Source organism: Aulonocara stuartgranti (genome assembly GCF_965226115.1).
Source record: "Aulonocara stuartgranti genome assembly, chromosome: 9".
NCBI classification, from domain to species: Eukaryota; Metazoa; Chordata; class Actinopteri; order Cichliformes; family Cichlidae; genus Aulonocara; species Aulonocara stuartgranti.
Window position 1 is genome coordinate 15,640,178 of NC_138960.1, and position 16,620 is coordinate 15,656,797.

General features: G+C 41.5%; 1 protein-coding gene across 5 annotated transcripts in view; it reads left to right on the forward strand.

Moving 5' to 3' along the window:
* Positions 1–16,620, forward strand: part of drosha (drosha ribonuclease III) — a 159,577-nt gene that overhangs the window by 65,233 nt on the left and 77,724 nt on the right. For 4 of the 5 annotated variants that reach the window (XM_082546432.1, XM_082546431.1, XM_082546430.1 and 1 more), the window contains 4 exons: positions 12,538–12,676; positions 12,777–12,837; positions 12,929–12,979; positions 13,126–13,185. In XM_082546432.1, coding sequence (XP_082402558.1) covers positions 12,538–12,676; positions 12,777–12,837; positions 12,929–12,979; positions 13,126–13,185 — 311 coding nt within the window. The remainder of the gene's footprint in view (positions 1–12,537; positions 12,677–12,776; positions 12,838–12,928; positions 12,980–13,125; positions 13,186–16,620) is intronic. The other variant, XM_082546433.1, reaches the window with a different exon arrangement.

The window sequence follows — 16,620 nt, forward strand, 5'->3', positions numbered from 1 at the left end:
AGGTCATCATATATACTTGCCTACAGTCTTTAAATCCTCATGTTGAAGGCTATAGTGAGTATTTCTCCAATGAGGAGCCAGACTTCAGTGGTCTGTCTGGGTTTGGAGCAGTTGAATATGTATTTGTGAATGGCTTTTCTTGTTCCATCTATGTAGAGTAATGAGCTGTACTCCTGTTAAAGGAATGAGAATTTATTTCCCTTTTTTCATAAGAGATGAAAGCGGCTTATCATCTGAGAAGAGCTGGGTGCAATCGATGCTTGTTTTCAGCTCATTCTCTATAATGTTTAATGAACGCTTATCTGTAAATCCAAATTGTAAGGAGAATAAATGTTGCTGATGTACATTCACCATAGTAAACTCAGTCGGCGAAGCCATGAAACATCTTTTGATTCTCTGTGCAGCAACATACCTGCTTATGCAGTAGAGAAAGGCAATGTGATCCCGGCATGAGGCAACTGACAAAAACCCAGCCTGAGAGCGGGAGCCTCTGCACTCTGCACTTCCCCCCCGCCCGACTGCAGTGGAGCCTGGGCCCTTTGAAGCTCCTCTTCTGAGAGCCTCCCCGTTAAACATTTAACATTTAAAACTTAGGAGGGGCGGGGCAGGGTTGGAGAGACACGTGTTCATGGTCGCCACATGCTCCCGCATCCCCACATCCAACAGACCCTCATAATCCCACCCAGCCCCCTGTTGCTTCATCCTCGTTCCTTGCTTTTGACCCATGCTGACAGAATGAGAGGCATCACAGAGCATCTCAATAATTTAACTGTACAAGTCCACAGCCCTGCCTCTGATATTGCATGCTTTTGTTTGTGTGCCCCTGTGAATACGACTGTGACTCTGTGTACTGGGGTATTTTATTTGTTTTCATGGCGACACATTACCATCCATGTGATTGAGGTGTCCATTTGATTCAGTTGGGGAATACCGTTTCACATGCTTTGAATGTTTTCTTTTGTTTCAGGTTGAATACCTGAGTTTTTCATTTTATAAAATAAAATATTGCTAGTGCTATGTACTGTATGCTGGATATTAGAATGATACAGTATTTATTTATTGCCAGGACTTTTGTGGTTGCTGAACACATGAACTACAATATGGAACTAACTGTTAACAGTAGCTAAAATGTAGCGTGAATTGGACCCATGTGTACAAGACCTTTCCTAATTCTGACAATCCAATATGGCCGCCAGGTTGGGTGTTTGGCACCAGATGTTTTTTAATATTGGAATTGAAAGGGTTGATTGCTGTTATTGGCTAAGGCTTGAGAATAGGTGTAGTCAGCTTGACATCACCTATTTCTTTGTGAAGTACTGTTGTGAAGGTAAAAATTTAGCATTTTTGCTGCTTTTGGAGCCCAATGTGTGATCATTTTAGAAAGTCCCGAGTGCTTACATTTTCAGCTAACTAGCTAGCAGATTTGGTTAGCTCAGTGCAATCAAAGTTATAAAATACATACTAGAATTTCACACTCAAGCTTAGGTTTTCAGTCATCCAAGACATTGTAGTCTTGAGTGCTTTAAAAAAAAGCAACTGGAGACTTCTATCAGGTTGTAAAGATGTTTCACCTCTCATCCAAGACGTCTTCATTTCAAATTGGTGAAAAGGTACGGGTATTTAATCCCTACTGGGGGTTGGCCCATTTGAAGGTAGTCCTGATGGTCGTTGACCCACAATTAATCACGCGAGTCATCGCAGTCAAAAGCCAAGGTGTGACATAAAGGAATGGGTCGTTAACATACCTGGACCCAAAGTGTGAAACCTCTGTAAGATATTGCCCCAACCCATCGCTGTGAGAGCTATTCAGGTCACATGATTGTGGGTTTCTCATGGTTGAAATGCCCGAAAAAGAATCTCAAGACTGCATAAATATTTTTAGGTTTTTCAGAAACCTTAACAAATCAATTTTTAGGGATATTTTATTTTTATTTTGTTTTAAAGAATTAATTTAAAGAAATGTTTTAGACAGACTATACCAAAGTTTGGCAAACTAAATCTTTACTCAGACAATCCATATATATGTATGTAGGTATATATAACCAACAGGCTAGTAAAATACTAGATTTTCACTCACCAGAACCAAAGTACACACTACTCAAATGCTTTGTGTCAAATAGCAAACCATAAAATTAGTCAAATAACTTTAAAAATGCTTGGAAATGGATCAAAATCACCCACACATGGAAGAGGTCCATTTTAATTACTCAGAGCAGTGGACGAGGCCTAAGAGATATCTTTCAGCTCCATTTGTCAAGACACCTGTCAATCAATGTGACCACGCCCTTAACTCAGTTATCTAGGTCAATGGGTTATTTAAAATACATCCCACTCAGACTTGTTGTGTAAGAAAATATCTGTTTTGTTCTGTTTTAAAAAAAAAAAACTGGCTGTAAACGTGTTTATTTGTGCTGTGAAGCTGGGTACGTTCAGACACCGTGAGTCGATTGCGATTGACTCACTTTGAGGGAAAAACTATAGCCAGTTTGCTTCATTTTTCAGCCGCTTAATCTGAACCAGTACCTAAGGCTATAGTTTTATATTTCTAGTTTGTCTGATTTGACTGATTGATACAACTACCACAACACGAGACAGATATATTGTACGAATGATTCATCTTGAAGACTACTGCGCCTGCCTGATGTTTACATTCTTCGATTCACTGTGATGGAGAGCACCGCTTGCAGTGCAAAGGTGGTTTGCAATGGATATAGTTTGCATTATGTATTAGTGAAGAGACTGAAAGAACTGTTAACTCTTAAACTTGCCTAATATTGCCCACTCCCCTCTCATAAAGTTGTCTGAGAAAATACAAGGAGCCCAAGTGGATTTCTTACAGTTCTTGCAGTCTCCATGTGGTGTGCCCCGCTGTGGTTCATCAGAACTGCTTGTTGGAAGGCTCGCTCTGGAAACCTCCTTCTCCCACACATGCCCGGGGTTAAATTGGAGAAGGGTTGTATCGAACCATTTCTGTACCTTTCTAACAATCCATCCGATATTCACTCCCACTCCATTCTGTGATTGGCCAGCTGTATGGAGGCGAGGAAGATGCCAGCGTTGGAGTTCTCACTCAGCAGGATGAAAACGGGGGTAACACCAACAACCAGATTGGAATTAATTGAATCAAACGCATTAATTACTTAACAAACAGATTTAAATACAACACCAATTGAAGGCTAAGTCCTCAAAGAGCCGCGGGGTCTGTGGGAGCTTCCAAATCAAAGAAATCAGTAAAACCTAAGCTGTTTCAACATGCGTCTATGTCTTTGTAATCCCTTGCAAAAATAACGAATCAAACATAACTCTGTTCAAGCCTGATCCTACATTTTTAGAAATTAATGAGCTTCTACTTAGTGAGCGAAGTTGTTCAGAGACAAAATCTTTATAGATTAAACCCTCATGGCATGTTGGTAAAAGACTGTATCAGTATTGTGATGCAGTGCAGTTAGTCAAGTCTAATTTACAACGAGCCCAGAATGCTTCAGTCACATTGTTGAGTGGGACAAAAATCACATGACTCTGCATGGCTTTGCGCCTGCATAAGTGATAGATATGCTGCATCCATATTCTCCTTCATGATCCTTAAGGGCTGCGTCTCTTTCTCTCCCACCGCAATCGAAGCTTGTACAAAAAGGGGCGGTCCAACTTTCCTTTTTGCCGCCATTGCACCATAACTCCGAAATAACCTTCCTGGCGATCTCAGACATGGGTCAAGTGTGACTGTTTTTAAGTGTTAGTGAAGGCACACCTTTTCCATGAAGCATTCAGCAGCCGCTGATGGGGAAACACTGGATGGAGAATGGTTTGATGTGATTGTGTGTAGGAGGAGGGAAAACTATGAAACGTGTGTTCCTCTCGCTTCTTGATATTTCCATAACAAATGTGCCTATTTTATAATATTCATCTGTGCCTCCTAAAAGATTATTTCCACACAAGAGTTAACCTGTTCTCACCAATATTTCCATAAGAAATGAATGAAAGGCGATTCGCTAAGTATTTCATTATGTGAAGGACGTGATAACGAGCGCGGTTATATTCTCAAAGAACTGAAAGCCAAGCTGTCATCATGTGGCTAAACGGCCATCATTCAGAACAGATCTCCAATATTCTCTTTTGTTCTTCACAAATATCCAAAGCATACAACCAAAGCTGTTGCCTCGTTATGGCTGTCAAATCTTTAAAACGCCACAAACTGGATTATGTATTAAGGATTTCTGATGGACAGAATCTCTTTGCTCAAGCTTTGACTTGTGTCGTGAACATCCATCAACGTAATGGTAACTCTGTTTTATATCCTCAACCCCTTTTTTTTTCGCTGTTTTTTTCTTTAACCTTTAAAGCCTGGTTTTTATCCATGCACTATTTTAAATAAAGCTGTACAGAGTAATTACATCATTGTGTTTGCCAAGCAGGCAGATCGGCCCATCGGTTTTCCCTGCACGCGGGTGCACGAGCAGCACCCTTTCCAGTCAGGTCCTCTGCTCTCAGCTGAGCGATGATGTTTATTTCCGTTTAGCCAAAGGCGGTCGAGCAGCAGCCGAGGCAGCGATCGCTAAATCCGAATCACTCCAATACTTAACGGAGTCATTATCTTGACAGGAACAGTTGCAGACGTCAATCCTGTCCACAGAATCACTGCTGTTGGTTGTTGTTCTTAGCAGTGAGGGATCTGCAGTGTTTACTCGTGTATTTTGTTTCATACTTTTTTTTCTTTAGAGGGCCCAGCACCGTAGTTCAGGCTGTGTAGTAGGCAGTCATTGACTGGTGTTTGACATCACACAATGGGGGAGGTGAGATTGGATGTAGACGTGGTGGGTTGTTTTTACTTATATTTTTATTTTTTTCTCATCAAAGTGTCAACACGGTGCTGAGAATTGCTTGATTTCTGTTTGTGTCATGTCAAATAACTGACTTTTTTTTTTTTACCCACCTCCCTCAGAATGCTGTTACTTTTAACCAGGGAAGAAAAAAATAACAGATGCTGTTGAATTTGTCGTTTCTGTGTTCAGGGCTACAAAGCTGAAGGCCTCTTGAGCAACTATAAATATTGAAACCTCTCTGTTAACGTTTTACATATATATCTCATTGGAGCTTGAAATTGATTTGAAGTTGGCTGAAAGGAGACAAGCATTTTGAAAAGCAAGCCCAGGGGAAAGAGTAGTTGGAGTCTTTTTATTTTTTCTGGGCTGAGATTAACATTCTCCTAATGTAAGATTGATAAAGGCTTGACATATCCTACTGAGCCCTATCTTTTCCCTTTTTCTTCCCTCAGCGAGTTTGAGATGTTCAGCTGCGGCAGTCTTTCTAGGCACAGCGGTTTTTGTCCTTTTTTTCAAACAAAACTGAATGTCGACTAATGCATTTCCTTCAGGGTTGCTTTACTTTAAATTCCCACTTTTGGCTCTCTTTACAGGTTTGAAAGTTTTAGTCATTAATTTTCATGCAAACAACTTTCTCTGTGAGAAAGAAGAGGAATCCTTTTTCTCTCTTAGCAGCTCACCTAAGTAGAGCTACCTCCCCTCTTTCTCCTCCATCCAGCATTATTAGGCTGCTTTTCTGGTGTTACAGTTGGTAATTAGTCAATTAGTCAGTCTAAGTCCAGGATAGTAAATGGAAATCAGACTCTGTGGAGATTTTACACCAGGCCTCGGGAGGTTTTGGTCATGTTGTTGATGTCTAAATGCTGTCAGTTTGGCTTTTCCTGCTCACTGTGCGCTGCACTTGCCCTTTGTAAAAGCGTATTTGTGGTATTGCGTTGTTGTCTGCAAAGAATTTATAAATACTAAAGAGAGAGTCTAGAATAAATGGAGTCCTGTGGAGCTCTAGCCCAGAAATGTTGAACCATCTTCCTCAATTTTCATTATGTTTTTTAACAGAAATGGTCCAGATACAGTTCAATGTTTTATTATTTTGAGAACTCTTGATTGCAGTACAATAGTTTTCACAGCAACCCGGGCCACTTTATGGTGTGCACCGTTTGGATTTCATGCATTTGCAGCCATCCAGTAGAGGTGATAGATGGCCAAAACCAGCTGCTTCTTTTCTGGGGAAGACAAATTCCCCTGGATTTTAGCTGTCATAAAGAATCTGCCAAATCAAGCATGTGGAGCTGTGGCGGCACCTTGTGAATAAGGAAGAAACCAAAAGTAGCTTTATTGAAATTGTTCATTTCATGTTGTATAAATGAAATTTAATTTTTTCTTTTTGTGGAAACAACAATTATTTATTTTATTTAGAACTAACTTGATTCATTGTCTTCTAAATAAATGTGAGCCCTTTAGGATACAGTAGGATTTTATCCATATTTCCAATGAACTGGAAACATCATTCTACTTTAGTAGAAGCCTAAAACAGGAATGGCAATTGATCTCATCTATGACTTTGATGTCTGTCTTTTTAAATCTGTGGTTACAAACAAAGTGGAAAAGACACATAAGACAGTAAAAAGCAAAGAAGGACACAAGAAGCACTTACGAATGCCAAAGGGCAGCTTTTGTTAGTGTTTGTACATTGTAGCTCTTGAATACTACTACTACTTTCTTTTGAGCAAGCAGAGTGTATATAAAGAAAATTGAGGTCTTAACAGTAGAAATTTGACAACTTTGGAGAACTTCTTACATGGGCTGTTCCACAACGCAAGCCACACTATTTACCAGCTCAAATATAATGCTCCAAACTGCATACAAATGGTATAGTTCATTAACTTGGGATAACTGAGTTGAGGCCTAGCAGACAGTTGCTGGCTGCATCTGCCAAGGTCGGTCCATCTGGGAGTCAAATTGGCCATTTCCCTAACCTTTAAGTCCTCCTAAAATCCAAATGGATGAGTTAAAAAAAACAACAACAAAAAACAAAACTTGACCTATTTGTGAAGTTTGTGAAACTGACTGGACTTCTTTGAGCTTTGTTCAAGACTTCTCACCTACTTCATAAACCAGGGGTAGGCAACCTTTCTGATGATGAGTGCCATCTAAAATTTCCTCAGAAGTCAATGTGCCATATGATTGCATTAGCAATAAATTTAATAACGCTCTATATGAACAGTTACACACTATATAGAACAACTTTATAGAATTACAGTGGCTTGCAAAAGTATTCGCCCCCCTTGAACTTTTCCACATTTTGTCACATTACAGCCACAAACATGAATCAATGTTATTGGAATTCCACGTGAAAGACCAACACAAAGTGGTGCACATGTGAGACGTGGAACGAAAATCATACATGATTCCAAACATTTTTCACAAATAAATAACTGAAAAGTGGGGTGTGCGTAACTATTCAGCCCCCTGAGTCAATACTTTGTAGAACCACCTTTTGCTGCAGTTACAGCTGCCAGTCTTTTAGGGTCTGTCTCTACCAGCTTTGCACATCTAGAGACTGAAATATTTGCCCACTCTTCTTTGCAAAGCAGCTCCAGCTCAGTCAGATTAGATGGACAGCGTTTGTGAGCAGCAGTTTTCAGATCTTGCCACAGATTCTCGATTGGATTTAGATCTGGACTTTGACTGGGACATTCTAACACATGGATATGTTTTGTTTTAAACCATTCCATTGTTGCCCTGGCTTTATGTTCAGGGTCATTGTCCTGCTGGAAGGTGAACCTCCGCCCCAGTCTCAAGTCTTTTGCAGACTCCAAGAGGTTTTCTTCCAAGATTGTCCTGTATTTGGCTCCATCCATCTTCCCATCAACTCTGACCAGCTTCCCTGTCCCTGCTGAAGAGAAGCACCCCCAGAGCATGATGCTGCCACCACCATATTTGACAGTGGGGATGGTGTGTTCAGAGTGATGTGCAGTGTTAGTTTTCCGCCACACATAGCGTTTTGCATTTTGGCCAAAAAGTTCCATTTTGGTCTCATCTGACCAGAGCACCTTCTTCCACATGTTTGCTGTGTCCCCCACATGGCTTGTGGCAAACTGCAAACGGGACTTCTTATGGTTTTCTGTTAACAGGCTTTCTTCTTGCCACTCTTCCATAAAGGCCAACTTTGTGCAGTGCACGACTAATAGTTGTCCTATGGACAGATTCCCCCACCTGAGCTGTAGATCTCTGCAGCTCGTCCAGGGTCACCATGGGCCTCTTGGCTGCTCTTCTGATCAGCGCTCTCCTTGTTCGGCCTGTGAGTTTAGGTGGACGGCCTTGTCTTTGTTGTGCCATACTCCTTCCATTTCTGAATGATTGCTTGAACAGTGCTCGGTGGGATGTTCAAGGCTTGGTAAATCTTTTTGTAGTCTAAGCCTGCTTTAAATTTCTCAATAACTTTATCCCTGACCTGTCTGGTGTGTTCTTTGGACTTCATGGTGTTGTTGCTCCCAATATTCTCTTAGACAACCTCTGAGGCCGTCACATAGCAGCTGTATTTGTACTGACATTAGATTACACACAGGTGCACTCTGTTGAGTCATTAGCACTCATCAGGCAGTCTATGGGCAACTGACTGCACTCAGACCAAAGGGGGCCGAATAATTACGCACACCCCACTTTTCAGTTATTTATTTGTAAAAAATGTTTGGAATCATGTATGATTTTCGTTCCACTTCTCACGTGTGCACCACTTTGTGTTGGTCTTTCACGTGTAACTCCAATAAAATTGATTCATGTTTGTGGCTGTAATGTGACAAAATGTGGAAAAGTTCAAGGGGGCCGAATACTTTTGCAAGCCACTGTATATTTGTTCGCAGATGTTAGCAGCTATCAGCTATTTTGAAACAAAAAAGACACTTTTTATTCATAACAAGAACTCCATAACAGCAAATGCAAATGCTATTTATGGTCTCCTCACAACAATGATAAGAAAAATAAACTGGGCCAGTAGGGCATATTTGTTAATACAGGGATACACATGTTAATGTGATCTCTGGTCTCCCACTCAGATACACAGGTCTCCGAGTGTCCAGCATTCAGACGGCTACCTGAGGACTCATGTGAGAGAAAATCTGCTCACACAGATATGTAGAGCCAAATACTGTCAATAAGGCCTCTGCAATGTTCTGAAAACTTGTCAGGTAGTGATGTCCAGCAGGTGAAAATGCAGCTCCATGAACACGCACAGCTGTGGATTCCAGCTGCGTTAGTAGTTCTCCAAACTTTGACCCCCATAGTGTCGAGCTTTTCAGTTCTATCAGCTGCATTTCGATGTCCTCTGTGTCCATCCAGTTTAATGCAAACCCAACTGCTCATTAAAGCTTTCTGGTTTGATCATAAAAGAAAACATTGGTCCATAAACCTGAAAGTCCACAAAACGCATTGTGAGTTCTGTCTCAAGTCTACGGATGTATCCGTTTATTTCAGTGGTGCTGATGCTGCGCTGAGCGGACAGCTCCTGAAGTATTTGAAGTGTCGGAATGTGGAAATTTCAACATCGCTTGCATTTTAAAACTGCCAGCTAGCAACGTCCCTCTCACCGGTAGGCTAAGTTATTTTTAGCCAATTACAAGTTGAATCTGGTAGTTTGGGTTGTTAGCTAAGATACCGTCATTAAGAAGTGGCACAACTAATGTGTCTATGTGAGCTAATTTGCACTGTGCACCTCTGGCCCGGCCATTTTTTATTTTTTTATTTTTTTTTAATGCACCTTCTTAGATTAATTCACTGCGTGTCGTGCCATCAGTTAACCCTTCGCATGCCGGCTGTGGCACGCGTGCCCAAGGTTGCCGACCCCTGTCATAAACCATACAGCTGGTATGCCAGACGATATGATTAATAGAGATCCTGTAAAGTTGGACTTTTAACTTGGGAGTCTTTTGGGATTGACTGACTTTTGGAACCAACCTCAAGAGGCCACTAGAGGAACTGCAGCTTTTGGCGGTTCTACACTGACCTGGAGGTCAATTGTTTTTCCCGTATTCCTTTATTCTGCTCCCAAGTGGCAGCTCAGATGTCAATATATATAGTCACTAATGCAAAATAGCAACAAATGCATTAAGAATGCAAATAGCATCACTGAAAAAAAAGTCTCATGACCTAAGCAGCCCAAACACTCGAGCAATGCATATACCAGGAACTTTGCATTTGACTACAACTGGAATATTTTGTAAAAGTTAGGTAAATTAAACTCCTTGGAAAATTAGTGGCTTTTATTTTAGTGTTTGGCGCTGTGAAAAAGAGTCATGAAAAATATTTGATGTTCTGTTTGTGCGTGTTTTTTTTTTTTTGTTTTTTTTTTAATAGATTTTAACTTTCTTAAACAATCAAGTTGGAATGAAATGAGAAGAAACGTGCAATTTGCTCAGATTCATTTGAAAGCCGCCCAAGTATTCTGATCCAAAACTACTTTGCAGAATTGCTGTTTTTTTCTGTCTCACTTTGGTGACGAGCCAAAAGGTGACCTCACACTCGTTGTCTTGGTAATGTTACTGTGATCCATTTGCTGTATTTGGCAAATGGCCTTAGCTTTATTCACCATTTTGCCATCTGGGACACTGAATCAAAGACGCTTTCAGATGGAGTTGTTTGGAGCTCATGGTTTCCTCCATTTTGTTAAAGGACAGGATAATAGCCTGCAGCGGAGGATGAGGATTAAGTGAATGGCTCTGACCTGTTGCATCAACCATTATAATCACAATACCGAATAAAAGCATTAGTCCAACTATGGAGTTCTTTTGCGTTGCAGTGTTTGAGTCTTTTAGAGTATATTGCCTTAATTCTTTCAGTTCTTATCTTCTATTTTTTTTTAACAATAGTTGATAAGCTATCTGTCAAAATATTTAATTAAAATCCAAATTCCTCCAACCTCATTGATTCTATTAGCAATAAGTGGATGTTTGCCACTGGATGCAGATGAATACTGTAATCGGTGCACACTCACAACTCAAGTATGGTGCGCCTCTTGGGTAGTTCTTATTTTAGGTCTTTAATTGGCTGAAGAGGCCAATTCTGGAACCGTTAATGTTCTCGCAGTGTGGGCATTGATGTGAGGTGCTCGAATACGGGACTCTCTCCTTTCTTTGCTGGTGCTTGCCTCTGGCAGCTTGTCTGAGATCCTCTTCATGGAGTGTGGCTCCCTCATTTAAACTGTTTTTCCATGCGATTGCGTATTGAGCGCGGTCTTCCTAGTTAGAGCTGTTTATTTGGAAGTTTGATCTTGATTTTGGCCTTGATTTGTTTTTATGACCTGCTGGTGTCTGCTGGCCGGGATCTAATTTTAAGCAGAAAAAAGAAACAACGCCTCATTCTCTATTATTTGATTGATTGAAACTATATGTACTTGAATGATTACTGCATATAAGTTGTAGCCACACAAGGGCTTGTGTTTAAACAGCCAGCATGGGTCAGTGCTTCAACGCTTTCCACTGTAGCGTTTGGCCTTTTAGAAATTACTACCTTAGTCGGCAGTAATGCAGACTCCATCTCATATATATAGGTGACCTTCCTGGTTGCAAAGAAAGCTGTTTTTACTCATGCACTGCAGCCTAAACTGTTCCAGACCAAACAGGACTCAAAAGATCAGACATTAAATGGCCTTTAACGAGCAGCTCCCCCGTGTGATGCCTGATAGCGTGCATGTGAGGATTGCTTAGGTAACAGTCTGGTGACATATCACAGCCAGTGAATGGACATCACATGTTCTGTCTGTCTGCTCTATACAGTCAGAACCACTGCTTACATCAAACAAATATGTTTCAAATTGCTACTACCGTACTTAGACTTGCTATTTTAACACAGACAGCTGTAGACCTCAGGTCAGCAGTCATTCCTGTTATTCTCCTTTGAAGTCTGTCTGATGGGCGCAGCGTAGTTGGTGTATTGTAATGCAAAGTCTCTGTGGACGAGTCTGCCAGTCACAAAAAAACGGCAGAGCCTCACGCTTGCTGTCTGATGATGAAATTTATGTCACTTGGACCCTAGCAGACTCAGAGACGAGGGAATTGTAAAGCGGCTATTATATTCTAGTTGTGGACACAGACAGCTGGAGACACCACGGATGAGTAGTCAGTCACTTTACTCTTTGTTTAAGTCTTTGATAAGTCCGACTAAAAGGTGCCTGCGTAGGTCCTGCGTTGTAGGCTGGCACCTCTGCAGATAAATCTGTGCGATCATTAAAAAGCAGCCGGCTTGTCGATGCCCGCTCAGAGCCTTGCGATCGTTGTCTGGTGACGAAATTCACGTGACTTGCACCCAAGCACACTCACAGATGCCAAACTGTAACATGCTTCTAAGAGCATTCACGCAATCGGGTACAACTTCATGAAGTACTGCATGGATTCCTTGTGACGGTCAAAATGCAGAGTGTGGAAATTTTAGCTCTGAAATGGAGAGACTGCTCAACACTTGTCTTTGTATTAAACAATGATCATCACCCTGTGAGACCATTGAAATGGTCACAAGGAACTAATAATATGCATAATTGTCCAAATTCAGACGCACTACAGGTATTTTTTATCCAAAACGGAGGACCTCCTGACACAAACTACGTAGAAGTATTTCAGATAACATCCCAGTCAGATTTTCAAAGTGTGACAGCAACTTCCTGTGGGTATACAAAGTGTTCAAAATATCCCCGTTTGTTAATCGACGAACGTTTCCTCTCTTTCAGCTGGCCTTAACTCACCCCAGCCATCACCTCAACTTTGGCATGAATCCCGACCACGCCCGCAACTCGCTGTCCAACTGCGGCATCCGCCAGCCCAAATATGGCGACAGGAAGGTCCACCACATGTACATGAGGAAAAAAGGTCTTTATTTCAATGTTTTCCTACTCTAAAAATGACCAGTCGTTTTTATCAGGCAACTCTAACCCTACCATCCCGGGGATTTTTTAATTTTTTTTCGCAGGAATCAACACATTGATTAACATCATGTCTCGTCTGGGACAGGATGACCCCTCCCCTTCCAGGTAGGCTGCCTGCGGGCACATATCTGTTCATGCTATCACTGACCACAGGAGCAATCAAAGGGACGATTCTTGTGATTAATATACCCGGCAGGCCTGCTGACAAGAAAATTAACTTTAACTGTGAAAGCAAGGGATTTAGCAGGTGAGCAGGTGTGTGTGTGTGTGTGCGTGTGTGTGTGTGTGTGTGTGAGAGAGTGTGCGTGCATGTGTGAGAAGTCCATCTCTCCTGCTACCTCTTCTAATGTCCTAACATCTCCGCCTTTCCTTTCGTCTCCTCCCCATCTCTAGGATCAATCACAACGAGAGACTGGAGTTCCTCGGTGATGCTGTTGTCGAGTTCCTCACCAGGTGAGAAAGCGCCTGCGAGCCTCTGATAGACACCTGCGCTAATTGAAGCCGACGAGAACACTATCAGCCTTTGTCTTTTTTTTCCTTTCTCACCTTCTCACTCCATTTCTCCCTCTTTCTCGTTGTCTACATCTATCCTCGTCTGTCACAGCCACGCTCTTCTCCATACTTTCAACTCATTCAAGACAGTGATTTACTGGTAATTGGAACTGGGATGTAAACCCCACCCCTCCCACCACCTCCTCCTCCTCGTTACCTCTCACGCCGCCCTCAACCTATTTTAATAGGCTGAAATTCTCCATGACAACTTGCAATTAGCTGTCTGGAATTGCTGTCTGGAATGCTGACTGTGTTATTGACTGCCAGGTGAGTGCGGGCGCTGCTGTCCGGCACTTACCTAAGCACAGCACACACTGCTCATTATATATATATATATATATATATATATATATATATATATATATATATATATATATATAGCTACTACTAATCTCATACATTACTTAGCGAGATAGCCCACCTACCTCCTCAGTGTTCCACCACTTCCTCCTCCTCTGAGAGGAAACGTGAGAAAAGTGCAGAGATTATCAGTAGCTATAGTTTTTAGACACTGGCACTATTTTTGTGTGTGTTTTGGCAATTTGCCTCTCCACACCGCCACAGTGTTTGAAATCAAACAATCAAGATGTGATTGAAGTGCAGACTTTAAGCTTTGATTCAAGGGGTTCATTAACAGTTTAGGAAGTACACCCATTTTTATATATAGTTCTCTGCTTTCAGAGGCTCAGAAGTTATTGGACATAATTGAAAAACATCTCTTTATTATTTCACGACAGATTAAACAGATAAAAGTTCTGGGGTTGATTCCAGGTGTGGTCCAAACGGACGTCAGAGCGAGGGAGGGAGGACATCGTTATGGTGGGTGGGCGGGCTGTTGGAGAGGTAATAAAAACTTGAGGAGCGACCAAATCAACAATGCGGTCTGAAATGTGGAATGAAACACAAGGAGGCAGGTGTATTCGTGTCAAGGTCTACAATCAAGAGATGCCTCCATGCATAGAAATAGAAAGGGTTTACAGCATGGCATGAACCACTGGCTACCCTCAAGAAACTGTTCTGAAAAAAGCTGTTTGGACAGAGGAGACTAAAATTAACTTGTACCGGTGTGAGGAGGATAATCCGAGGCCGATCACAGTTTTATGGCATGGGCATGTGGTGCGAGTGGAACTAGTGCTAGTGGGATAAATGATGACCCAGAGTGTACTTATCCTTATATTAATGATAGTATAAATTATGTCAACTTGCCTAATTACTATTGAATCTCTGAAAATTGGGAACTATGTATAAAAAAAGGCTATACCGTATTTTTCGGACCATAAGGCGCAAAACAGTCAGATAAGTCAAACTTTACTCAACTCATTCTTCTTGCTTCCTCCACTTCCGTACCATTTATTCATTAATGTTGAATTCTCTCGCAGCTGCTCTATTCCCATGTTGTTGCAGTATATTAATGACTAACCTCGTATTGTGGATGGATTATCTCAGTTGTGCTCCTGACTGAAGTCCATAACCATCAGGAACCCTCATGCTAACTTTTGAGTGTAAAAAAGTTAGCGTTCATCCTGCAGCTTCACTGTTTATGTTATGCTAACATAGCTGTGTCACTAGCGATCACGTAGCACATCATTATATACCAGCTAGTCCAACTTCAGTAACCCTACAAAAGCCACTGCTGTTTAGTTTCTTGTCTTCATTTATGTTGGAAGTGATGGCAGAGCTGTACGTTTTATTTTTTTCAGAAGTCTCTCAGTCAGAACATGCTATATCATGTTTAGGTAACTAGCGAAACTGGCGAGCTAACTTCCTGCTAACTTCTAACTCTGTTAAGTTTAATAAATTCTGTTTTAAAGGATGCCTGGATGTTAAACTTAATTTTTACTCCTGGTAAAGGAGCAACGCTGATCATTTTATTAAGGATGAAAGAATTTAGACAGTTTTTAACTCTTCAGTGATGCTGCAGTGTTCATTTGACTTTGGGACATGAAGAGGATGAAATTTGGGACCCCGATTACTCGGTGAGGCTCCTGACTACGGCAGCCCTAATGCTCCGACAATCCATCAGGTGGTGCGGCTTCGTAGTTTGCCTTATAGTGCAGAAAATACACTAATTAATAAACAGTTAATGAGGTACTTTTGTAAAAACCCTTGAATGACAGGCCGAAAGTCTTCACTTCAATCACATTTCAATCATTTGACTTGAAATCCATCGCGGTGAAGTCCGTTAGTGTGCCACTAACTGTACTTTCCCACTGTTCCACCACATCCTCCTCCCCCGTCTCCGAGCATAAATGCTGTAACATATAAGAAAAGGGCTTTTCTCTTTCCGCGAGGTGTACCCTTCACACGCATACATGCACATAGAAAAGGGAGAATAGATTTTTATCAGATTTCCATTTGCCCACCAGCATAACTTCTCCTACCAGAATTTCATTTGTAAGCCTCAATGCTAACACTTCCATAACATCCAGGAACAGGATTAAACCTTAATAGGAGCTGACACTGGGTTACAAAGGATACCGCTTCAGCTCCTTATGCACCAGGAACTGTGTTACAAAGAAGGTGGTTAGCCTCTGTTTCTCTTGGTATCTCCGGGCATGTTTTGCCACTTTCTCTCCTTCTCACCCCCCTCCTCTTCTTTTGCCTTCTTCTTTGATTGTTAGCGTCTGACGAGACATGCTTGGCCTATGCTCTGGCCCTCTGAATTATTTATCAGCCTCTTGTCCAGTTAAATGGCTACAGCAGATCCGGCCAACTGCCTCGTGCACCTCCAGCATGCACTGCCCTTGGAGGCTATCTGCGTCTCTGCTGTTCAGCCAACAGAATATTTTGCACATTTGAATAGCTCCAAACGCTGGGTGGGAGTTAGTGTTGAGTAGAGGGGAGCAGCGAGATTATTTTTTTACAAGGGTCAGCAGCTGATGTAAAGAAAATAAGGCCACGTGCAATATTTGTAAGTAAATATTTCATCAGAAGGACTTTTTTAAGTCCAGGTGTTTAAATGAGTAAAAATTATTAAAAATAAATGCTTGTGAAGTCATGTTTGTAGTTGTGTTAAGAAACACCGAGGCACGGCTGGGCGCATTGATTTGGTTTCTTTATTTTTGGGCCAGAAAGTACAGCAGCACACGTAAAGAAAAGCACACGAGGAACAGACTGCAGATGAGCTTCACAGTTGGTGTCTGGAAAGTGCCACAGTTGGTGGAGGCTATTAATAAGCAGAGATATAAATACAGCGTGTTTTCCTACCTGAAAATTGCTGTGGAGTCCACTCAGTCGGGTTGTGTGACTGACACTTTGGCTAGCAAACCAAGAGTCTCTGGTCTCATTATTTTCCATTACACTAAGTGGGTTTTATTAATTCTAAGTGTTTTGTTT